This window comes from Pantherophis guttatus, chromosome 1 (assembly GCF_059756535.1).
Source record: "Pantherophis guttatus breed Tessera chromosome 1, ASM5975653v1, whole genome shotgun sequence".
Classification (NCBI taxonomy): Eukaryota; Metazoa; Chordata; class Lepidosauria; order Squamata; family Colubridae; genus Pantherophis; species Pantherophis guttatus.
The window spans coordinates 236,684,346-236,710,035 of NC_142063.1; the positions used below are offsets into that span (position 1 = coordinate 236,684,346).

Genomic DNA, 25,690 nt, shown 5'->3' on the forward strand with positions numbered 1-25,690 from the left:
TTCTGTTGCTAAGTGAGACATTTGTTAAATGAGTTTTACCCCATTTTACGACCTTTTTTGTCACATTTTGTTAAGTAAATCGCTGCAGTTGTTCAGTTGGTGACACCGTTGTTAAGTCTGGCTTCCTCATTGACTTTGCTTGTCAGAAGGTCACAAAAGGTCATCCCGGGACACTGTGGCCATCATAAATATGAACCAGTTGCCAATTTTGCTCATGTGACCATAGGGATAGTGTAGCAGTCATAAGTGTGAAAACCGGTCATAAGTCACTTTTTCAGTGCCGTTGTAACTTTGAACAGTCACTAAATGAAATGTCGTAAATTGAGGATTACGTGTATTAGAGATAAATGATCATATTAATCTGCATGCTAAATATCTACATTGGTAGCTGTTGAAGTAGGTGTCAAGCCTGAATTTGATCGGGGTATGGGATTGTTTATATCCTTGGTTATTCTAACAGGAATTCAATTTGACACAGTTTGGAGCTGAAGGGGGGGAGAACTGAGGAGGATGGAGTCTTCAGCCAAAACAACATAGCTAGCCGATGAGTCAGGTAGATTCCAACGGCTGGCTGGCCAGAGGAGGAGAGAAGTCACCAAGCAACCAGCTCTCATCTTGGTTGGACAATGTGACAGATTGTTTTGGAAAATTGAGAAATTCTTACTTATACTGGGGTAGAAAGTGCGGGAACTTTCAGTACTGGCTTTCCACCAGTTCGTGCCAAGATGCTGTATCTAAATAAATTTGGAAACGAAATGTCTCGGAGTTTGATTTGTGATGGGTACATTACTTGGAACCTGACAGTAGGTTAAGAACTTCCTTTCATTTTTTATTCCATTCCAATTATTTAAATATCCGTAATTTAAGATTTAGAATTTACTTCAAGATCTCCAATGTTACCTGGCTCCAAAGTGCAGATTGCACAATCTCCAAATGGCTTTTTGAGACATGCTGCCTACAGAAGGGGAAGTGGTATAATGGATTACAGTGAAACGACAGAGGTAAACATCAGGGCAGAACTATCCACTTTCTAGTATATTTACAGCAGAGTACCGTAAATAATATGTTGGCCTCCAGTGAGAGATCATGTCTCAATAAGCAGAAATAAGGCAACAAGTTGGGAGAGGAGGTGATGTAAAGCCTTACTGGCTAAATCTGTTTCCCCAAGATTAGAGTCCCTTGGCTTAGTTTAGACCAGGGGTGTCAAACTCAGGGCCCAGGGGCCGAATCTGGCCTGCAAGGTGTTTAGATCTGGCCTGCAGGGCTGCCCTGAAAACAGCAAAGGACTGGCCTGTGGTGCCTCTGCCAGTGAAAACAGAGTTCGAGAGGCCGCGGGCAGCCCTCCCGACCTCTGTTTTTCCTGGCAGAAGGTTGCAGGAAGCTGTTGCAGCCGAAAACAGAGCTCGGGAGCCCGTTTTCACTGGCAGAGTGCTCAGACCACCACATGCGCCCCCGACACGAGTGACATCAAATTGGCCAGGCCCCCCTGCCCCCCCAGGTCAAACACAACCCTGATGGGGCCCTCAATGAAATCGAGTTTGACACCCTTGGTTTAGACTAACTAATTGGGGACTTATTAGCTCTTCAAGGACTTCTCCATTCATCCCAGCAGTAGGAAAAGAGAGCAGAAGGTGCTTTTCCCATTCAAAGCCTAGAAATATAGAACCAAATAGACCTTCTGCCAATGCTGAACTACAGAGACAGCTCTGTAACAATGCATAATGCATGTCTACCCACAAGGAGGATTTTAATGAGAATTATCCTTTTGAAAGGATAATTGGTGCAGAGAAATCTTTAGATATTTGGAAGAAAAAAGTTTATCATTGGAAAAAGGCAGGGGTGAAATCCAGCATGTTCTGACAGGTTCTGGAGAACCGGTAGCGGAAATTTTGAGTATTTCGGAGAACCGGCAAATACCACCTCTGGCTGGGCCCAGAGTGGGATGGGAATGGAGATTTTGCAATATCCTTCCCCCAGGAATGGGGAGGGAATGGGGATTTTGCAGTACCCTTCCCCTGCAGTGGGATGGGAATGGAGATTTTGCAATATTGTTCCCCCAGGAGTGAGGAGGTAATGTATGAATCAATGATTAATTCAGCTAGGATGAGCAGCTCATGGTTTATGAACAGATAATGAACAGCGACCAGTTCAGTTGTTGTTGTTGTTGTTGTTGTTGTTGTTGTTGTTGTTGTTGTTATTATTATTATTATTATTATTATTATTATTATTATTATTATTATTATTATTATGTGTGACAAACAGCCAATTTTTGTTAGCCAATAATGTTTCCACACAAAGTACTGTACCTAATAATATCGCCTCATGCTAAAGTAAAACGATGAAGTTTTCCCATAAAATTGCTAAAAGGGTTATTTATGCCTGTATCATTTCCCTTTCCACCAAGATTTATAGGAAGGTGAGTTCAGTTATAAAATAATTTATAATTTGCTGACTGGACCAAGGACATTGGCAACGAAGCATTTTGCTTGACTGGATAAATTAACATTCCATTTTCCAAGCCTTCAATTATGTTTCTTTAACCTTTCAATTATCTTCCAAAAAAGGAGGAAAGCGCCTTGCCTAAAAATACCTAAACAGAAGGCCCAGATGGTAATCTCTCTCTTACCATACTGTTTTGAGCCTCGAATATGTACTGACATCTAAGATCTTATTCACAAAGACAGTATTGTAAGTAACTAGTTTAGCCAGGCTGACAGTACTGATTTTATTTAGAATTATAGGTACGTAACGGGTTGCCTTTCTTTGGTTTTCTTGTATTTCCCCTTTTTCCAGTGGTGAAATTCAAATTTTTTTACTACTGGTTCTGTGGGCATGGCTTGGTGGGTGTGGTGTGGCTTGGTGAGTGTGGCTTGGTGGGCGTGGCAGGGGAAGGATACTGCAAAATCTCCATTTCCACCCCACTGCAGGGGAAGGATACTGCAAAATCCCCATTCTCACTAACAAAATGAAAGGTTGGGTTTAGCAATGTGCTACGTGGACAGGTTCACTCCAAGAAAACCCATCCCAATCTTTTTGACTGGTTTACTGTGATCTGTTAAGAACAAAGATAAAGAATCACTGTGGCTTCTTAATTGCAGTTTAGAATTGCAGACAACCAGAAACGGTTTGCTTAAATCCATTTGAAACCTATTTATAATTTAAATGCTTTAAAACAATATTAATCCTCAATGAAGGAATGATTACTGTTGCCTGGAGCCATCTAAAATGTCTTCCTTCTTGATTAACAACAACTCATGTGAAGTCTTGGTCATCCAGGAGAAAAATGTATGGCTTCTATTTGGCCCACCTGTTGCTTTAATGACAATTTTTGGAAAAGCCATAATTGAATCAAGGGAAGCAGTGGTGCATTTAATGTATCATCAAAGCTACCGTTGGTAGAAAAATTGCATTTTGGCCTTGATGAGTCATAGCTACATTTTATATAGGACTGAGATCAACCCAACAAGGTAAACTAATGATACCCCTAAAAATAAAGGTGCCAGCATATAAGGGTTTGAAGGGATGAATGGGTAGATCCTGGATTTTATTAGTAAAAGTGATTTCAGATATCTGCATTCCTTGGTTTTGTCATGACCCCAAGCAAAGGAACGATGGTTGTGGCAATGTTCTGCAACTGTGATATGACCTTCTGGAGTATAAAGTTAAACTGTAAGGAGATGTTTGGGTTTCTGCTGATGGACCATCTGTCCTGCTGCCTGGTAGACTCATTCCTGACCTTCTGGACATTATGATTGTGTTGTTTTGGAGTTCCACAGTTATTGATGGGGATTTTAGCCTCTATGCCCTCAGGTCAGTGGCAGGAAAGACCAGGTTTGCCTGATCACATAGGTAGACATACATAAAGCCTCATTTTTACTTGTGTGATCTGAAAATGAAGGATTTTGCTTTGAGCTCTTTGGCATGGTCAGATCACTTCCTGGTCCAGATGAAATGTGTTGTCCACCCTGGTCCTCCTCCTTCCTGATTAAGGTCTAGTTGGGTGCTTATGAATCCAAATGGATTCTAGCAAGCACTTGGGAGTTTTCCTACCACTTTGACTTGCAATTATGTCAGGCATTTATTGAAAAGTCAGAACTGGAACATGACCAAGATTGTTCTCAAGCACTACTTCAGGTTGGTTTGAGCGAATGGCTGACTCACCGTTGATAACTGCGCTCAAAGTCACTTCACAAATTGTCAGATTTCTCACGTTGAGTGTTAACTTTACTATTTATATTAATACTTTCATGTTTCAGTTAAATGGCCCATTTTCATGAATTAGGCTTTGGCCAGCAGATTGTTGAGAAATATGAGGAGGCTGTGGTAGATCACCTCAATGGACTACCAATGGTCTGCAGAAAGTAAGTGTGTGTGTGTGTGTGTGTGTGTGTGTGTGTGTGTGTGTGTGTGTGTGAGGGCAAGGGTGAGGAGTCAATATTGTTCAATATTAAGGTGCTGGATTAGGAGAGATAAAACCCAAGTTCTAGTTCTGCCCTTGAAGACAGCTGGTGACTTTGGGCCAATCAATCTGTCTCTCCTCTAGGAGAAAAGCATTGTCAAACTACTTCTAAAATGTTGCCAAGTAAACAGCATGGAGTTGTCCATGTGGTTAAAACTTGAAGGCGACACATGTATACAGATGCACACACAAATCCATACCCATGCACCAAAGACGCACAAAAATAAACAAAGCACCCCAAAAAGAATGTGAACTGTTTTGAATATTTTAAAATAAATAAAAGCAAGTTTCTAAATTTGAGTTCCCTTTGGAGATCAGGGTAAGGTGGATTTTCCTGCTCCCACCATATCTTGGTTGGGGTCTGAACACTGTTTTACGCAAAATCTTTCTTTTTTTGTTTCTTTTTAAAATATCGTAGTCAGATCAAACCACATATGAATATTTGCACATCGCATTAAATTTATCTTTTTAAAAGCTACACTACAGCAATGCTTATTCTCAAACGAGATGTATAGTTTTATTCTGAGAGACTCCTAAAGAGGACTACTAAGTACTAAGTGTAAAATGACTTAATTACATCTATGTGGTTAAAATACGGAAATACAGATTCAAGCCATTTCAGCGGGCTTGGAAATGTAAGATCATTGCCTTTAATTGATTTCCTTCCAATTTATTACATTGTACACTATAGCTATTACAGTGATGTGTACCAACCTTTGGTCTTAAAACTTGTTCAGCTCTTGGTATCTTCTGCTTTCCAGCATGGGAGGACACCTCTCCATCTTGCAGCTTACAAAGGCCATCTCCATGTGGTCCAGATTCTGCTCAAAGCAAGCTGTGACGTGGATCTTCAGGATGATGTGAGTAGTCACCACCATTCTGGCAGGGAGCTTTTCACGTTTGTAATCTTAAAAATCAGCTACATATCACCCACTGTGGAAACTGTTTGCTTGGAAAATACTTTTTTAAAAAATTGATTCCAAGCCTGTTTGGGTCAACTTGCAAGGGGCATAGCAAATATGATGACAATGCAGATCAATTACTTTAGGCATTCTTTTCAAAAGCCTAAATGAATGTTTCCCAGATATTTTAAAAAAGTGGTTGCAGGAAGAAATGAATATAGGTAAATTAAGGACTAGTAGTTATAATCTGTTGGAAGCATGTTAGAATTTTTAAAAAAATATATATATATACATTTGCCCTTCCATCAAGGACATTGGAAGGGACTAATTTATTTTTCCCTGAAAAAACATTTGGTAGGAGTTTCTACTTTGAAGAGGCCAAAATGCCAATTAATGTTTTCACTGCAGTTCTGTTTGGCTGTCTTCAAGCGGTCAATGTCTACATCTCTGGCAGTTGCATTAAAAGGGTGAAACATAGTCCAAGAAGGCTTGTATTTATAGAAATGCATTAGTACATATCATTAGTTCATGAAATTAAGAAACTTTGGGCAAGAGGGTTCATGATTGATTAGTTGCACCCTTTGTCGATTAAACTTGGCCATTTTCAACCTTTACAAAAATAATGAGTGCATATATACAAAAATGGTGGTTTTGTTACTGTCTACAGTATTTAACAGGGGTGAAATCCAGCAGGTTCTGACAGGTTCTGGAGAACCGGTAGTGGAAATTTTGAGTAGTTTGGAGAACTGGCAAATGCCACCTCTGGCTGGCCCCAGAGTGGGGTGGGAATAGAGATTTTACAATATCCTTCCCCTGGAGTGGAGTGGGAATTGAGATTTTGCAGTATCCTTCCCCTGCCATGCCCACCAAGCCATACCCAACAAGCCATGCCATGTCACGCCCACCAAGCCACGCCCACAGAATCAGTATTAAAAATTTGGATTTCACCACTGGTATTTACAGAATCTTGATTATTATTATTATTAAATTTGGGCAGCATTTCTCCCAGCAATGTTGTTGAGCTTAGATCAAAAATTAATTGATTGATGGAGATTCTCAAGTGATCTTAACTTGAAAATGATTACCGTACTATTTATTAGAGTAAATAATGATGTTCTCTTTTTCTGTAGCACCCCAATTCTTTGTCTGCTGCTTTTGATAAAGTATAGTTTTGCACAAATGCCCATGTTCTTTTAGATCAAGACCTTGTGGATTAGTTGTATATATATATTATCTTGTGAAATATATTTGGACTCTTCTTTCATTAATTGTATTTTCTACCCTAGAATTTCTTCAGGTGATGTACAATAGCTGAATACAAATTTATCCTTACAGCAGTCCTGTGGGATAGTCAAACTGAGTGGGACTTAATGTGCCAAAGACATACAAATTGAGTGAGGACTGTCATGGCTGTTCAATATTAATCCCATATTTGCCCATAAGTATGATTAATAATGTAGTCTTGCAGCAACCGAGATAACTAACATTTCCAACTTTCAAGAGGCTGTCTTTTATTTTGACTATTTTTTCACTAAGCCGTAGAAGTAATTAATTATTTTATTTGTTATTAATATCCAACTCTAAATCATTTATTAATTATCTGATGTATATATACCTATCTCAAGCTACCGATCTCAACAAGTTAACAAAATCATCATGACCAGTATCCTCATAATTACAATGTCCTCTGCCAGATGATGTAAAGAAACTTGTTAAATGTGGTAGAATATTTTAAATGCTGACTTCATGTTCTACAGATGTTGATCGTTTACATATTGTTAAAGACCTAATCATTAATTGAAGAATGACCTCCAGTGACCTTGAATGGGATTATTATGAATTTCAGCCTGTGGAAACCAGTTCTCTAGGCTATGAAACCCCACGAAGTAATTCTTTCCTTCTCCCTGCTAATCCCGCAAGCCCCTATTGGAATCCAGATGCCATCTCTGATTGGTCAATGAGTGTTCACACAGCACACGCCCCAGAAATAGTCAAGGGAGCAGTGGTCCTGGTCACAGAAGTCGAGGAAGAAAAAAATAAGAAAAAACAGAGGAAAAAGGCTAGAAAAGATCCTAGAAGATTGCAAAGAGAGAAAGAGGTTAGCACTCTTTTCAGCTTGCATGTAGCATTCGGACTGGCCATCTGGCATGTCAGATCTACTTCAAAAATGCATGGTTGCATGTCTCACTTATTTAGACGTTTCTCCTCAAAGTAATTTACCTTTTGTGTAGAGTCCCACTGTGTGTTCTAGAGTTTCCCTGTCTAGAGGAATGTACCATATCCCAAATGCCAAAGGATGTTGTTTCCATTTATATGGACTCATCCCTAAACAAGGAATCTGAGGGTTGGGCACATGAGTCATTCACAGGCAACCATGGGTTCTGGGAGCATTTTTAATCCTTGCTTTAATAAACCACGTTGTAGTGGCTTTAAGGACTGTCATCTCAGGCATTATTCCGAACCATGATGATGCCCAAATGAGGACTTACACAAATAAACTCCGCCCTTTCATTTTTATATCACAGTGTTGCACACAAATATATATATAATCATGTACATAAGATGGAGTTCATCAAAATACAAATTTCATCGCTTCCGTCTCCTTGGATGAATATGATCTCAGGATCAGTATCCGGAATGGTTGAAGAATACATATTATCTATGAGGAGTTGCTCATTTTTATGAAATGGTTGAGGTATTGGAAGATAGCTTGATTAGGACTATTGGCTATGAATGTTTAAAATGTTTGAATTGTGCATGCATTTACCGACCTTCCAAACTGTGCAGGGAGGTTTTGGCAACGGGCTTTTTGTATTCTCATTTATTGATTGCTTTTGTGTTCTTTTATTTTCCTGTTGTTGTTTTTTTTGCTGATCATCGAATAAATTAAACAAAGGATGGTTAAGATAATTCAAATATGTATTCTTATTAACTGGATTACTATAGGGAACACAGTGGGCAGTGGCTTAAAAACACTGGATTTGTCAACCAGAGATGGCCAGCACTCCCGCAGTTCAAGCCCATAGCATCGCACTGCGGAGTGAGCTCCCGTCATTTGCCTTTAGCTCTTGTCCACCTAGCAGTTTGAAAGCATATTAAAAATGCAAGTAGATAAATAAGTACCACTCCGGTGGGAAAAGCTAGTAGTGTTCCAGGTGGAAGCGGGAGCCAGCGCTGGACCTGCTCCAATGTGAGGCGAGGTCAGTGAAAGAAAGCCCGGATGACCCAACATCCCTCGAACACTGGTAACCAGCTGGGGTAAAGCTAGTTTGCCCGCAGTGGTGCACTATGAATAGCGTGCATGTGTGAACAAAATGAACTGGAAATTTTAGACTGAACTGCTTTGTGGTAAAAAGCATTGTAGACTTTCCTGGGTATCTATGCCGTGCACTAAAAAATAAAACAAAACCTGGGTTGCTATTTCCCCTTCTTGTAAACATGAGAGTATTAATTTCAGGCACCAAATCAGTGTTACCCTTTATAGAGAGGACTATTCTTTTATTCTGGATTATACTATATCTTTATATCATTATTTCTACATCAACACAGATTTACAGTAGAATTTGCATATTAAGCTCAACATCTAGCTTCCAATTGCTATTACACTCGATGAGATTTGGTTCATTCTAAGTTGCCAGAGAAGAGTCCTTTTTTGACCCACAGATATCATGTGACCATGTCACTCAGTGACAGAAGTTCCAGCACTTCCAGTTCCTGTTGCTAAGCGAATCCTGCGCTGTTATTAAGCGCAATGTCACAAAGTCGCCATTTGTGACCTGCCAGATTCCCAAGTGACGTGACTTGCAGGAAGTGGGCAAAGAAGGTTGCAAATAGCGATCACGTGACCACAGGATGCTGTGACCATCATAAGTAGAAAGACCGGTCATAAATACCTCTCGTTCATCACCATTGTCATTTTGAATGGTCCCTTGAAGTAGTCATTAAGCAAGAACCACCTGTATTACTCTTTTTTTCATAATCTTTTAAAAACTGTATTATACCTCTTTATATCCTACTCTTTGAGTTCGCTTGTCCTAGATATTTTGTATTGCAGTCACCAGCTCATCTCCCATGTGTGAAAGCATCATTGCTACAGCCACAGAAAGCTGGCCTGACTAACTATTTTGTAGGCTTTTCTGCTTTGATGTGGGCAGAAACTATCAGTGTCGCTTATTAAAGCAATTTCCTGCTGTGTGACTTGAGATTCTTTTTTAATTGGAGGGAATTTTTTTCCAGAGCAGACATTGTCTTTCTCTAATGTGAGCATTAGGCTGGGTTTTGTTCATGCGCTGATCTGATTAAAGTTACTGTTACAACAAAAATCTATTGGGTGGGTGAGCAAGTCGGCTTCTATTATGAATTAATAATCAGTCTAAGCTATTTACTAGCAAGAGGCTATACAAGGCCCAGTAATAAAAAATAATTGAACTTCTCTTAGGTTATCTGTCATTTTTTTAAAAAATTGAATATGGTTTCCTTAAGATTGTTTGTGTCAAAATCATACAACCATAAATATAGATATAGATATAGATATAGATATAAATATAATTTTATACCCATATATATTAGTAGGAACTGTTTCACTACTACTGGTGACCTTCCCTGCCAGTTTCCCCATTGACTTTCTGGGGAAGCCAGCAAGGAAGGTCACAAATGGTGATCAGATGATCACAGGGCACTGCAACCAATTGATTGTATGTGCCAGTTGCCAATTAATCAGGCCAGATCCTGATCACAGGACCACAGGAATGAGATACAAATAGCCCTGCACTTATGACCATTTGTTTAGCGCCATTGTAACTTTTAGTGGTTGCTGAACAAATGGTCATAAGCCAAGGACTATTTGTATCTCAAATTCAGACAGTATCTTTATCAAATCACTGTCATTCTTTCCAACTAGCTACACCTCAAGTTACAATTTGTATAGGTCTCTCTGAGACCATCTCTGATTGGGATAGTTGCATAGAAGATGAAGATTCAGAGGGACAGTTTGTTTCTGAGGCTGGAGCGATATTGTCAATAATCCCCATATACGCACAGTTATTATAAACTTCAGCTTTTCTCTCTCTTAGTTTTTATTGTTCTTCTTCTTTCTTATAGAAGTGAGTAATTACCAAACTCCAATCTGGTACTCAAAGTTCTGTATTTGTGGGCCTATCACCTACTGCTGGCGACATTAAACTCAGGGCAAAATAAGATCTGTTTGAAGGCACTTAGTAGAAAGCAGTTCCAATTCAGATTTATCTTCTTGTAGATAAATTTGTTTTGCAGTGATGAATGGCAAGGTGTAGATGGAGAACCCCCCTTGGGGAATGGGTTCTCCATGCTGCATAGCTTATAGCAGTGATGGCTAACCTTTTTGCTGTCGCGTGCCAAAACTGGGGGGAACGCGGGGGGTTTGCGCATGAGCGTGTCCACACCCATAATTCAATGTGCCCTGTCCCCCTGCACATGTGTGTGTGACCTCCCCGTGCTCTCCCCGCTTTTGGCACGCGATGGCATGGTGGGCCTGGTAGGCCCGTTTTTCGCCCTCCCCAGGCTCCAGAGGATTTCTAGGAGCCTTGGAGATGGCGAAAACTGCCTTCCCCACCCCGGAGGACCTCCGGAGGCTGGAAATAGCCCGTTTCCTGACTTCCGGTGGGCCTGGAAGGGCCGAAAATCAGGTGGCTGGTGTGCACATGCATGCTGGACAGGGCCGTATTTTCCTATAGGCTAACTAGGCTTCAGCCTAGGGCCTCAAGATCAAGAGGGGGCCTCAAGATCAAGAGGGGCCTACATTCAAATTGTTAGCAAAATTAAAATTACACTTTCACTATAGGTGAAAGGGCCTCATAAGTGGAATAGCCTAGGGCCTCTTTTCATCTAAATCCGGCCCTGATGCTGGAGCTGAGCTAGGGCAATGCTCGCATACCCACAGATACGGCTCCGCGTGCCACCTGTGGCACATGTGCCATAGGTTCGCCATCACGGGCTTATAGGAACATTTCAGTAGATTGTTCAGGTTGTTTTTCAGGGCCCACTTGTAATACGTAGATCATCAACTACAGACTTATTCTCCAATGGTTATGTGAAGATTATGCGACATTGACCGCTGGGTGTTTTTTGTTTTTTGTTTTCCTTTTGTATAGTTTTGCTTTGGACTGGAGCACCTTTTTTATTTATTGGGAATTTTGTATTCTCAGAGGCTGGCCTTAGCAGCATTTCCACAGTGAAGCAACTTGAAGGGAGTAAGCTGTTAGGAGACCCAGTTGCGATGGTGGCTGACTGCACCATAAATTTAACTATTTGAAGGTTGCTTAAGATCAGTTGTGTTTCCTCTGGAGAGACAGTGGCAAATAGCTGAGCTAAGACTTTCTGATTTCCCAAAAAAATTACTTGAAGCCTGTATCTTTAATTAAATCCAGGGTATTTCTTTCCCTGGGTTTCTCCTGTTCTGACTTGATGTTAAAGGAGTCCTCTGTTTTACACATAGCGGATGGTTGTGATTAGGAGCTCTATATAGTCTTGTGCCATCTTCCCTCACCGGCTTGGCTCTCCTCCCAGAATTTAGCAAGGGCTGGATACAGCTGTTATAAAGAAAGTATTGGCAGAATATAAAACCTGCTTAAAAAGTTCTTAAGTTTGAAAAGCAGAAAATAAACTGCCTAAAAGGTAGCATTATCCTTTTGGATCCGTGTCTGCCGAGAAGGCAGGAGATTTCTCTAAGCGCATTAGAGCACACTTTACAACAAAGAAGTAATATTGCCTGCCTGTTGTGCCACCTGCTCTCCTTCAGGGGAGTTTCAGCAGCTTGAAGCAGGATCCTGTGTCTCTGGAAAATTAGTTTTCTCTCAGTGGCTTCTTTAACTGGAAAGAAATCTCAGTTAGAGCGGGAGTGTCAAACTCGATTTCACTGAGGGCCACATCAGGGTTGTGTTTGACCTCAGGGGGATGGGTGGGCATGGCCAGGGTGGGTGTGGCCAGCTCAATGTCACTCATGTCAGGGGCTCCTGTGGTGGCCCGAGCGCTCTGCTAGTGAAAACGGAGCTCGGGAGGGCCATGTGTGGCCCTTCTGAGCTCCGTTTTTTGCTAGCAGAGGGTTGCAGGAGGCCGTTGCAGTCAAAAATCGAGCTTGAGAGGGCAGCGCATGACTCTCCCAAGCTCCATTTTCACTGGCAGAGGCACCGGGGGCTGGTCCTTCGCTGTTTCCAATGCGGCCCAAGAGCCAGATCTAAGTACCCTGTGGGCCTTGAGTTTGATACCCCTGGGTTAAAGGTAGGTTTCAAAACTTATGAGCTGTAAATTAGTTTCATAGCTAGTTTGGAAATACAGTTTTCCATTAAAGTCTTTAGTTCATCTTTTTTTTTTCTCCATATTTTCACTGGCTGATTTCATATTTTTACTGGCTGATTACGTGTAACAATATCTGTTTGTGCTGCTAAAGGGCAATTCTTAGCAACCAAATCCAGGTCTCCATTTAAATTACTCTTAGTATAAAGAGCAACCTCCCTTCTGTCAGATACCTATGAAGTAAACGGGTCTTAAAAATTTGATAAATAAATAAAAATAAAACCTATTGGAACTTCAACTTCAGAGAAAGGGCAGTCATTCACTTCCCAGTCTAATGAGGAATAAGAATTAAAAGTTAAAAGAAGAGAGGAAGAAGGAGAGGAGACGTACATACAATGTATTTAAGATGGAATAAGTCTTTTTATCTTTGGTTGCCCAGAGGCCATCTCAATCTTACATTGTTTGGGATTTTGTCTTTGCTGAATCTCTGGCTTGCACTTCCCTTTCATCTTTTTTTCAGGTTCTTCTTTTGTTCCTGCTTTATAATTTTGTACCTTTGATTAGCATTCCAATATGCCAGGATATCAAAATATCTTATTTCTAATTACTAATTTTTTTAAAAAAAAATTTAAATATTAATTCCACTTGCTAAAAAATAAAATAAAAATAAAAGGAAGGTGAGAAATTGAATAAAACTAAGAAAAAAAATACTAAAATTACTTGATTAAAAGTAAAAAAAAAAAGAAGAAGTAAAAGGAATGGAAAATCAGGAGCTCATTAAAGAGTTGTCATTCTGTCACCATCTTCTATGGGAAAGGTTGAGGGGCTGCTGCATTATGATTTGTAAACTATAATGTTTTGACTTCAGTTTTTACACCAAACTAAATAGACCTTTGAGTTGGGCCCTTTCCTGATGACCTTACTGACCTGTTCATGTATTTTAATTTTTAAAGGTATGGAAGTGGTTTTTCCCTTCCCTTTTTTTCATTTTTTATAAATAACTCAAGGTGGTGAACATACTTAGTACTCCTTTCTCCTATTTGCTCCACCTGTGAGAAGGTGCTTGGGCTAAGAGAGTGTGACTGGCCCAACTCACGCAGCTGACTTTCATGCCTAAGGTGGGACTAGAACTTGCCATCTTCTGGTTTCTATCCTTAACCACTAGACCAAACTAGCTCTAGGTTTGTTGGGGTTTTTTTCCAGAATTTTTTAAAAAGAATTTCCTAGTCTCATGTACTGCTCTAAAATTTTCTGAAAGTTGCTCATTCTAAACGCCTCTCCATCAACCAAATTTGATCATGTGCTGCCACCTGCTGTGACCAAAAACAAAAACAAGTAAACCACATGATAACTTAGCAGAATGTGTGAATCAAGCCTGTGACTGTTACAGCTAGAGTATATCTTTGCTATCTATCTGTGGGCTGAATGTATTTCACAGTCACTTAGTATGTTCTCCCCATGAAAAAGTCTATATCACTGTGTGTAACATAACGTCATTAAATAGAAACATCACTGCTTCTCTTTGCAGAGTGATCAAACAGCTTTGCATCGGGCGACTGTTGTAGGGAACACAGATGTTATCTCAGCTCTTATCCATGAAGGGTGTGCACTGGACAGGCAAGACAAGGTAACAATTTTGGCCAAGGTCCTTGGTTTGTGGCTTTTGGTGTTCCATCCAAGACTGCGCCATCAAATGTTAGTAGCGTATTGCCAAATTTGGTTATCCAGTTGTATAGCTTTCTTTAAAAAGCAAGCAACAATTCCCTACCATCCAGGCAAAGCTGAAGAAGCTTCTTGGGTGAATAGTGAAACGTCTTCAAAGAAAAACCATAAAGTCCAGTTGCCTCTTGAAAAAAGAAAAATGCACCTATGGGACAACCATAACCTGGATGACTGAGAATTCTTGATTGACATCAAGAAGCAACAAGCAAAATAGATGTGCTAAGCTTCTACTAAGAAGAGAAAAATAGCAGTAGTAGAAGAAATAGTAAAAATGATGATGATGGACCTAAAAAGTGAAATTGAAAGATTATAGCATAAATCTGCCTTAGTGATCTCATGGTTATTGGCATATTGACATACTGAGTGCCATATCCAAAAATCTTGGACGGCACTTAGAAAATCTGTGCATTGACGACATTTCCATCTGTCACTTGCAAAAGGCCACACTGCTTGGATTCACACATATATCAGGCTGATACATTATGACATCCTAGGTTCTTGGGAAGAACTCGATGTGCATGAAGGCCAACAACAACCAAAGAACTGGAAGCTGTGATTTCATATTTTCAGGAACAGATAATAATAAAAATAGGGAATAATGTGGTTCAATTGCCCAATCTCCAAGGCGGAGTGCTTAGAATGTTCCCTTTGTTATAACAAGGTTTGATAAGAGGCATTTCTTTGGTGGTGATGCCCAATGCATGTAAAGTAAATAATCTTAATTCTTTCTATAAAATGGCTGTTTTTCTGTTTTGCTCCCCAGGATGGGAACACAGCTCTTCATGAAGCTTCGTGGCATGGATTCAGCCAATCAGCTAAACTGCTTGTTAAAGCAGGAGCTAATGTCCTTGCCAGGAACAAGGTGAGCTACACACCAAAAGGAGCTTTTCAATTCTTGTAGTTTGACAAAAGACACACAATAAATAAGACATCAATTTTTCCTTGTCAGTTGCTTTTGGCAGTGGCGTTTCCTGAGTAGTGGTAGTACATTTCTTTTGCTTTAATTGGCTGTGCCTCAGTTGTTCCTCACGAACACATTAGAAATGAATTATCTTGATCACCGACACAGTTACATTTCATTTTGGCTGAAAAGACTTTTAGCATTGCATTCAAGGTAGAAAAGATCCATTATAATAGGGATGTGAATTGGGGCAACAAGGAAATAGTGAAGAAACAAAAATAAATTTATCAGAAATAGGAGAGTTAAGCACAAAAGTAGAAAAGCAAAGGAAAATTGACTTGATTAATTTCTTTCTTGATGGAGCATTATTATCCCTGTTTGTGATTGTGTTTCTGTTGTTCAATTAAAAGCAGAGTTTCCATTGATTGTCGATACTTGGGGAATCCAATAGCTTTGATTATATTCATCTTGCTCAGTTGTATATAATTTAACAGTTCTGACAGTGTTATTCTTTCACCTTTCCTCAACTTTATCGTTAGCACACAACTATTCCCCCTTTTGAAACAGATGCTTTTTTGGAGCTCAGGAAAATAGAGGTTTCTTGTTGTTCTTGTAATGCATTGATGCCTCATATTATTATTAATATAAGTGGAAATGGGCTTTTGTTGATACAATCTTGAAAATGTTCCTATGTCATAAATAGAGAGAAAAGTATCTATGTATGCTTGCTAGCAGACAGTGACGATATGTAGTATGAAATTTATTCCATTATTTTTAATTCATCAAATTCGATCCTAATAAGGTAAATGAAGATCAGCATTTTTATCACCATTCATTGCATCATACAGTTTATCTAATCTTCACAGCAACAACACAGTGTTGTTTGCATATACACCTGTTCATATTCATGTCTTCCAACGACCGCTTAATATTCCAGGTAATCCTTACTTATAAGAAAGAGAGAAAGAGAGAGAGAGGGAGGGAGAGAAAGAAACCTTTATTGTCGTTTTTTACTGTGAGCACACTGGCCCACATTAAAAATGAAATTCTGTTGCCTGCTTTCAGAAGAAAGTATATATCTACCCCAGTGGTGGGTTTCAACATTTTTTATTACCGGATCTGTGGCTGTGGCTTGGTGGGCGGGGCAGGGAAAGGATACTGTAAAATCTCCATTCCCACCCCACTCCGGGAAAGGATACTATAAAATCTCCATTCCCTCCCCAATCCAGGGGAAGGTTACTGCAAAATCCCCATTTCCTCCCGCTCAGCTGGGACTTGGAAGGCAGAGAATAGATGGGGGCGGAACCAGTCAGAATTTTTACTACCAGTTCTCCGAACTACTCAAAGTTTCTGCTACTGGTTCTCCAGAACTGTTTAGAAACTGCTGAAACCCACCTCTGATCTACCCATACACAACACACAAATATATACATGTATGTAGTTATACATTAAATAACAACCACATCCTTACCTTATTTCTCAGTTATTGTTGAGCCATTAACTAGGAAAAAAAATATTTTTTCCCTAAAGCAAATTCTAACTAAATAGCATTCATATTCATTCTTTCCTCCCCAAATAGAAATACCGCTTTTAAAAAAAAATCCCATACTTGTTTTTCTAATGATGTTTAGTGTGTTCCCCTCCTTCTTTTTTAAGGCAGGTAACACTCCACTGCATTTGGCCTGCCAAAACAATCATTCTGAAAGTGTGCGAGTTCTATTGCTTGGAGGCTCTCGGACTGATATCAAAAACAATGTGAGTATTACAAAATATACTGGTTTTTTTTTTAAAATAAATGTTATTAAACCAAATGTATTGAATGTTCGGATACAGATATTTCAGAATCCGTATTGAGTCTCTGTGTTGTGAGCCATTCCATTGTTTCATTATCTGTATAATAACTGCAAGTATGTTGGTATTAGACATGAGTCATTTAAATATGCATTTGGGATTTTAGTGGACCCATGCCAAAAGAACATAAGCTTATGTTCTTGGAATGAGCATCACAAATGAATCATCAATTGAATGGAGTCAAATAACACATTTTTCAGTTATGGATTGGGCGAAGTTTTAAAGTTCTGCTTGGTACACTGAGCATAAAAGCAGCAGTAAAGGAGAATATGTATAAGAAAAGAACCAAGCTCAGAGAACACCAGGGATTCCCTCATAAACGGAGCACTTGCAACTAAAGGTGTCAGGTGGCTTGTTTGTGATTACAAAAATGTAAGCAAAGTATGCTATCATAACAGTGCAGCTACCAAGTAAATGGGCTATTGACATTTGAGGATAAGAATTCTCAATTCCCGTCCTTGTCATTAGCAGAATAATGTAGTGATCAATATTTTCTGCATGTTGGTTTAGAGCAGGGGTGTCAAACTCAAGGCCCATGGGACCTTCCTGGTCTACCCAACATGAAGAGGAAAGATCAGGCCAGTGTAGCTTCAGCCTAGACTACCCAATGTGAAGAGGAAAGACCAGGCCAGTGTACCTTCGGCCCAGTCTACCCAGTGCGAAGAGGAAAGATCAGGCCAGCGTAGCTTTGGCCTAGTCTACCCAACGTGAAGAGGAAAGATCAGGCTAGTGTAGCTTTGGCCCGGTCTACCCAATGTGAAGAGGAAACATTGCAACAGTTGGGGGAGTGGTGTGAAGCTGATCAATCCCAACCGGTTGGCCATGCCCAACTGATTGGCCACACCCACCCAGTCAGTCACGGCCCCCCGGCCCTCCGAGGTCAACCACAGCCCTGATGCTGCCCTCAATGAAATTGAGTTTGACATCCCTGCTTTAGAGCCTCCCAGGGAATGTGTACGTTGCTTTAAGATGGAACATCTCATTAGCGGAAGCTTTTTTTTTTTACTGGATTTGCTTAGCTCCTCCCCTTTATTTTTAGGCAGGAGACACTTGTCTGCATGTTGCAGCTCGTTACAATCACTTACCCATCATTAGGTTGCTCCTCACTGCTTTCTGTTCCGTCCATGAAAAGAATCAGGTCAGTGCATGCACTTTAATGTCCATGTTTCATTTACTATCAGGTTTTCATATGCATTCTGGTACTCAGGGCTTGGATAGAGGTTGTGGTACCCTGGATCTAATAGAAGCAATTGAAGTGAGTATTTATTAGGATCCTATTGTTACGTCCAAGATATTCTTTCAGTGTTTAGAAAGGCCTTGAAGAAATTGGGCATCTTCTGTTGGCTACATTGGAAGTTCATCATGACATTTATACTTTAAAATGAACTTTTTGGTCATGTAAAATAAAATTAAAAAACTGTGGTGCAGTAGTAATTCAACTCTATGGATTATCGTTCTGCAGACTTTGAATGCAGTAGAAAAAAACCTGACAACATCAGTTAGTGTTGTACCTTATGATTCTTGATGAATGTATCTTTTCTTTTATGTACACTGAGAGCATATGCACCAAGACAAATTCCTCGTGTGTCCAATCACACTTGGCCAATAAAAAATTCTATTCTGTTCTATTCTAGATTTCATACCCAAATAATAGGAAGGTCTATGGTTTGCTGGATCCCCCAATTTACATATATTTTTGTAATTTGCATTGTATGAAAATTTACATATTAACCTTAAAGGAATTTGTTTTATACGAGCTACGGTATATTTTATGAATATTATCCACCACTTACATAAATTTGAATGTAATAACTTTAACAGATACTCCTCAGGGGTGGGTTCTACTTACCTTTACTACCGGTTCGCAACGGGGCTGCGCGCGCATGCACAGAAGTGTTCTGATGACATCGGGGTCAGTGGGCGGAGCCTCCCGCCAGTGTTACTACTGGTTCTATAGAACCGGTGGGAACTGGGGGCAACCCACCACTGGTACTCCTCCTTCCTAGTTGATCTGTTATATCAGGATTTTACTGTAAGGATTTCAAATAATTAGAAAATAACCCAATAATTTGGATTGTTCCAGTCATGCAGTTTTGCTTACAAAGTACCAAGTAATTAGGTACAATCTGCTTTTGAGAGGTGAGGGGTGGGGGAGAGAGAGAGAATGAGAGAGATGAATGAGAGGGAGGGAGGGACGAACAGACCGACCGACCAGGATTGAATGTGAAAATCAAGGTCATGATGAATAGGCCATTCTGATTTTGTAACTTTTAGGTTGGAGATACAGCACTTCATGTAGCTGCCACATTGAATCATAAGAAAGTGGCAAAATTGCTTTTGGAAGCCGGAGCTGATGGGACAGTAGTTAACAATGTAAGTGTAGAAGTTTTTTTGGGTTACTGCTCTATTTTCTGTTAAATACCAATTGAAATGTTGCTATGGGCAACATGAAGGTCACGGGCGCCTAATAAGGTCATATGGGTAGTCCTTGACTTACAACATTGACTTTAATGACCGTTCGAAGTTACAACATCACTGTTTAATGACCGTTCGAAGTTATAACATCACTGGAAAAAAAATGACTTGTGACTGTTTTTCACACTTACAACCATTACAGCATCCCCATTGTCATGTGATCAACATTTGGATGCTTGGGAACTGACTCATACTTATGACAGATGCAGTGTCCCGGGGTCATGTGATCACTTTTTGCAACCTTCTGACAAGCAAAGCCAATGGGGAAGCCAGATTCACGTAACAACCGTGCTACTAATTTAACAATGGCAGTGATTCACTTAACAACGGTGGCAAGAAAAAGTTGTAAAATGGGGCAAAACTCACTTAACAAATGTCTCGCTTAGCAACAGAAATTTTGGGCTCAATTGTGGTCGTAAATCGAGGACTACCTGTACTGCAGGCTCATAAATTAGGAGATGTGTTATAAATGTAATCATCGTAGCTGGCAGCACCTGGTTGACTTTGGCTAATCTTGATAAGCTAAGCAGAGTCAGGTAATAGAAAACCCCAAGAGTAGACTAAACTGGGAAATTTTTAAAAAATGGTGTCAATCTACCACTTTCACTTTAAGAAGCTCAGATCAAAAAGAGTGTTTACTTTTCACCTGTTTAAAAATGTCCTGTCTTTTGAGTTGCTTAATGGTTTTGGAGCAGCATAAACCAATTTCTTCTATTACAGGCTGGCCAGACCCCACTAGAAGTTGCACGGGAACACAACAATCCTGAGGTTGCTCTTCTACTTACTAAAGCCCCTCAGGTATATCATGCACCAGAGCTGAATTGGAAACTTAATTTAAGTTAATGGGAGTACTTACGATCTGGAGTCACATGGTAGCACTTGGCAGCCAAGCTGCGTTTACAGCTGTTTGCAGGGTTCCACTGCCATGTGACCATGTTTTAAAATGCCGAAACCCAATATTTACTTCTGGCTTTCAGACGTATTTCAGTATTGACTTCTGATTTTCAGCAAAACTGCACCCATAGTAAGTTAATTGGTTTGCTTAACAACCACCGCACTTGCTTAACGACGTGGTGATTAACTTAACGATCAGTGCAAAAAAAAAAAAAGGTAGTAAAATCAGGTCAGTTATGTGGGTGACCTGATCAACAACCGCCATGAGTTACAGCCGTGATGAAAAGTCTTGAGGACTGCCTGTAATTAAGCAGTAATAGGTTGGATTCAAACTTGATCACAGATAGATGTTTAATTGATTGGGTGAAGTATTAAAATTCAATAGGATTTAACTTGGCTGCACCCGTCTTAAGTCAGTTTAGCTTTAGTGAGCCTTTTTAAAGTTTAACTACCGTATTTTTTGGAGTATTTGGGTGCGTCTTATACTCCAAATGTAGCTTTTTTGAAGCTGAAGCGATCTACCTCCGATTCTCAGCTGTGCTTTAGAAGCTTTTTCAGTGAAGCGATCTTCCCTGCTTTGCCTGCTCCCTCCGACTCTCAGCTGTGAAGTTTTTTTTCAGCCCTAACAAGGTGCTAGCGAGTGACGCGATCTCGGTGGTTTGCCTGCTTTTCTCATTGCTTCTCTCTCCAAGGATCAGTTGTGCTTTTGTTATCCCCAAGTAGGGGATAAAAACCAGCAAACTAATGTGCTGAAGCTGACTAGACTAAGGACGCTAGCCAGATGAATACTTGTAGGCAGATTCCCCCCACCTCCCATTTTCCTTCCAAAAAACTAAGCTGCATCTTATACGCTGGTACGTCTTATACTCTGAAAAATACGGTAACTTTGGATCTAATTCTAATGAAAACTATGCTGAATCTAGATTTCACGCTTTAATCGTGGAAGGAGCCTGAGGAAGAAAAGGGAGAGGCTTAAAGAGGAAAGACGTGCTCAGTCCGTGCCACGCGATGAAGTGGTGCAAAGCAAGGTACAGCCATTTCTGTGTATTTAGGAGGCAAGGAAAGCAGTATGAGAACTGAAAGACTCCATTTGTTGAAACTATATGAATTTGCCATGGGTGTGTCTGTTGTGTTTTAAGCACTTGGACCCAACTATTAGTACTTATGATTTATAAGCTTGAGTGCTGCCTCTCGGTGCTTATCCTCTGCTTGGAATTTATGCGATACCAGGATCGGGCTATAAAACCTGAAAGGAAAAATAGAAATCCATTTTTTTTCATGCCTAGATGTGCTTGTATTTGGAACAGGATAGTGCGTCTGCTGCTGAAGACACCCCCAGCAGCGATCCTGCGCAAGGGAGAGGTGACTTGAAAAATGAAAGCCAATTGCCTCTGTCAGAGCAAAGAGAGAAGAGTAAAAAGAAGAAAACAGGAGAAAAGGTATTAGGGGATGGACTTCAACAGAGAGACAGTGGTCCTTTGATGTAGGCAGTGTGTTTTTCGCCTTCTATCAACAGTATGCGTCTTTCCTATGCTTTTGTTAGTCTTTGCCAAAAGCCTCCAATCCTACTATATTCAGCTATAGTTTTTTTTTTAATATATATATACACGAACTCCGGAACTAATATAATTAAAATTTTATTCTACTAAACTTTTGTAAGCGATCTGCTTTTGTAAGCCATCAGAGTATTAAACTACCATTACAGAGATCTCTGCCTTTATATATCATTAGTCAATTTGGCTTAGAAGAATAAAATTTTAATTATTTTAGTTCCGGAATTTGCAGAATGTCTGTTTCTACCTTTACAAGTATACCTGGAGCTCCAAATCAGTGTAAAAGGGTTTATAAGATGTGAAGAGTATTTGGTAGGCTGTATAGGCACATGTTTGTCAGCTAACAATTATTTCAAGCTACGTTCTCAACGAAAATATATTTCAAATAGAAATAAAGTTTTGGTGGTAATTAGTTCAAATTTAATTTATTAATCTATGGTAATTAAAACAGCTCAATGTTATGGAGATCTTTTCAGCAGCTGAGGGGAGGGAGGAAGGAAGGAAGGAAGGAAAGGAAAGGACTTGATAGACATCAGCCTTGCCTCTTCATTACAGTAAATCGATATGATGGACATCTTTGCACCTGTTATGGACAATATTAGGAACAATAATAAATAATATTCTATGTGTTACTTTTAACTTCATGGAAAATACAGGATACATAAATTTGGATGCAGGCTGTGAATTAGGGTTGTGCAAATACAGTTGGTGTTTGGGATGATCCAGCTCCAAATTAAGGCACATATAATTTGGAACTTTTGTTCCATACAGAGAACAAAGCAGAGCAGTTTTGTTTCATGCTGAGAATGAAATACGGTTGTTCTAGGCCAGTGATGGCTAACCTTTTCGCTGTCGTATGCCAAAAGCGAGGGGAGCGCGGGGGAGGTCGTGCACATGCACACGCGCATGCCCATACCCATAATTCAGTGCCACCACCCCCACATGCACATGCTACCACTACCACACCACGTGACCCCTGCTTTTGGCACGTGATGGCAAAAAGCTTACTGGTGGGCCCAGTAGGCCTGTTTTTCGCCGTCCCCAGGCTCCAGAAGCTTTCTTGGAGCCTGGGGAGGGCAAAAACGGCTCCCCCATCCTGGAAGCCCTCCAGAGGCTGGAAACGACTCATTTCCTGACTTCCAGTGGGCCCAGAAGGCCCAAAAATCAGCTGGCCGGCCCGCGCTGGAGCTGAGCTAGGGCAACACTCACTTGCCCACAGATATGGCTCCACGTGCCACCTGTGGCACACGTGTCATAGGTTCGCCATTACGGTTCTAGGCAGAAATAGTTTGGCAGGTGTGTTTGTGACCGGAAGAATGGAGAAAAAGCCAAGAACATTAGTGGTAGTGACAGAGAAACTGGAGAGGAAGAAGGAAGGGAAGATACTGATGTAGATGAAGGGTCGATGGGAGATTTCATGCTGAGACATTAGTGATGGAAATTGAGAGAAAGGAACCACTTTCTCTAAGAAGCTCAGGAATCGGTGGTAGGATATATTGTCTTAAAAATAACTTCATCTGGAACTGAGAACTACCAAAACATTATGGGTTTAGTTTCTGCTGAACTCTAGATTCAGACCAAAACATATTTTCTGTTTTGTTGGACTCCTTCTGGGAGTCAACTGAGATCATGATGAGCAGGGAATGTTTCAAAATTTAGCTAACAAAAGTAAAAAAAAGGTTTAAAAAAAGAGCCCAATTGTTTTGTTTGCTGATAAAAACGCTGTTTCTTCCTTTCCTTGAAAATTAGGTATTGGCGCTTTCTGATCCTTTGCCCCCAGCGGATCAGCAGATACCTCCTGGTCCACAGCAAAACCCGACTAAACGCAGAAGCAAGCATCGCTGTGCATCTCCACCACCACCTCATGAATTCAGGGCCTATCAATTATATACTCTGTATCGTGGAAAGAATGGAAAAATCATGCAGGTATAAATCTAGAAGCAAAGTATTGGGATAGTGAAGGAGTAAAGGATTTTCAAGGAAGTTCTATAATTTATAGGAGTCATATTTGTGCTTTATCATGGGAATATCAGGGAATCTTGATATTGATCAGGGAAATATGAATGTACCTTCATGACTGAATTATTTAGCTTTCTGAATTATTTCTTGATAGCAAGCACAATGCTTCCTTAAGAATTAGAAACTGAGGATACTTATTTTGGAATCTACTTTTTAATTTTGATTGGAGGCAGAACTTTTGAATGATTAAGTAAGTAAGCAACATAAGATTGTAATCCCAGTAAGAATTCATTAATAATATTCCTTAATAGGTCTTTTTTTTAAAGTTCTTGTTTCGTGAGGTTAAAAGAACAATTTTGTTGGCCCTCTTTAAACAAGGCATCACAAAAATCAGTACTTACAATTGCATGGATTTCACCTCCCAGGTCTGAAAGATGCCAGCATTGAGAAACATCAGGACTAGATCCAGTGGTGATCTAGCCTTTTTTACTATCGCTTCTGTGGGCGTGGCTTGGTGAGCGTGGTGTGGCTTGGTGGGCGTGGTAGGGAAAGGATACTGCAAAGTCTCCATTCCCACCCCACTCCAGGGGAAGGATACTGCAAAATCCCCATTCCCTCCCCACTCCTGGGGGAAGGATATTGCAAAATCTCCATTCCCACACCACTCTGGGACCAGCCAGAGGTGGCATTTGCCGGTTCTCCAAATTACTCAAAATTTCAGCTACCAGTTCTCCAGAACCTGTCAGAACCTGGCTAGATCACAGTGAAGTACATAGATATTGTGTCATATATAGCATGTATTTCTAAAACAAATTCATTTTTACACTTTTGTATCAATTATTTAATTGATTTTTACACTTTTGTTTCAATTATTTAATTGATTATTTAAACGGTTAGCTGTACGTTTGTATCTTCAAAACAATACAAGAGGTGAGAGAAAGATGCAAACTCCGTAGAACTATTCATAATCTTGCAGTACTGTGGCCTTCGGTGTGATCTGAGATTCATGTGAGTCCTTTTAATAAATAAAGCAATATTATTATTGCTTTATAGCAATAATAGATGATTCCATAAAGATGATGATGCCTCATATAGATGATGCCATAAAAGTATTTCAGTGTCATGTTTCAGTGTCTTTGCTATAAAAAGTTATATGAAGCCCCACAACAACACATATACTTAAGGGAATAATTCAGTCAGGTGTTCCAATCAATGAGATGACCATCAAATATGAGTTTGAGGGTCCTTCCCCTACAAAAATTAATGCATGTTGACTACAGAATAACAGAATTGGAAGGGATCTTGGAGGTCTTCTAGCTCAACTGCCTACTCAGGCAGGAAACCCTGAAACACCATTTCAGACAAATGGTTGTCCAATCTCTTTTTAAAAACTTCCAGTGTTGGAGCATTCACAACTTCTGGAGGCAAGTTGTTCCACTGATCAACTGATTCTATGTCTCGTATCATGGACCTCAGAAAAAGAGCTGTTGATATTCACAAAGTTACAAAACCATTGCAGACAACATACTAATGGGAAATATGCAAAACAAATGTAATTCTTTCTAGGAGTGGTTATCCAACAGAAATAAACCCAAGAATAAAGCATGCAACACTCCAAAACAGAAGAAACATGAAGAAATGGCTCAGTTCCAAAGGGTTCACAAACTTTATCATACCACTGTACCATGTTGTTTTTTATTTCCTG

The 25,690-nt window shown here is 40.0% G+C and overlaps 1 protein-coding gene across 7 annotated transcripts in view; it reads left to right on the forward strand.

The window, feature by feature from the left end:
* Window positions 1–25,690, forward strand: part of ANKRD6 (ankyrin repeat domain 6) — a 94,030-nt gene that overhangs the window by 61,995 nt on the left and 6,345 nt on the right. For 2 of the 7 annotated variants that reach the window (XM_087882564.1, XM_087882565.1), the window contains exons 3-13: window positions 5,221–5,319; window positions 7,282–7,459; window positions 14,159–14,257; window positions 15,116–15,214; window positions 16,910–17,008; window positions 18,144–18,242; window positions 19,379–19,477; window positions 20,300–20,377; window positions 21,397–21,501; window positions 21,781–21,912; window positions 23,776–23,952. In XM_087882564.1, coding sequence (XP_087738690.1) covers window positions 5,222–5,319; window positions 7,282–7,459; window positions 14,159–14,257; window positions 15,116–15,214; window positions 16,910–17,008; window positions 18,144–18,242; window positions 19,379–19,477; window positions 20,300–20,377; window positions 21,397–21,501; window positions 21,781–21,912; window positions 23,776–23,952 — 1,263 coding nt within the window. In that variant the 5' untranslated portion in view covers window position 5,221. Of the gene's footprint in view, window positions 1–5,220; window positions 5,320–7,118; window positions 7,460–14,158; window positions 14,258–15,115; window positions 15,215–16,909; window positions 17,009–18,143; window positions 18,243–19,378; window positions 19,478–20,299; window positions 20,378–21,396; window positions 21,502–21,780; window positions 21,913–23,775; window positions 23,953–25,690 lie in introns of all 7 variants that reach the window. The other 5 variants (XM_034408973.2, XM_034408976.3, XM_087882563.1 and 2 more) reach the window with 4 other exon arrangements.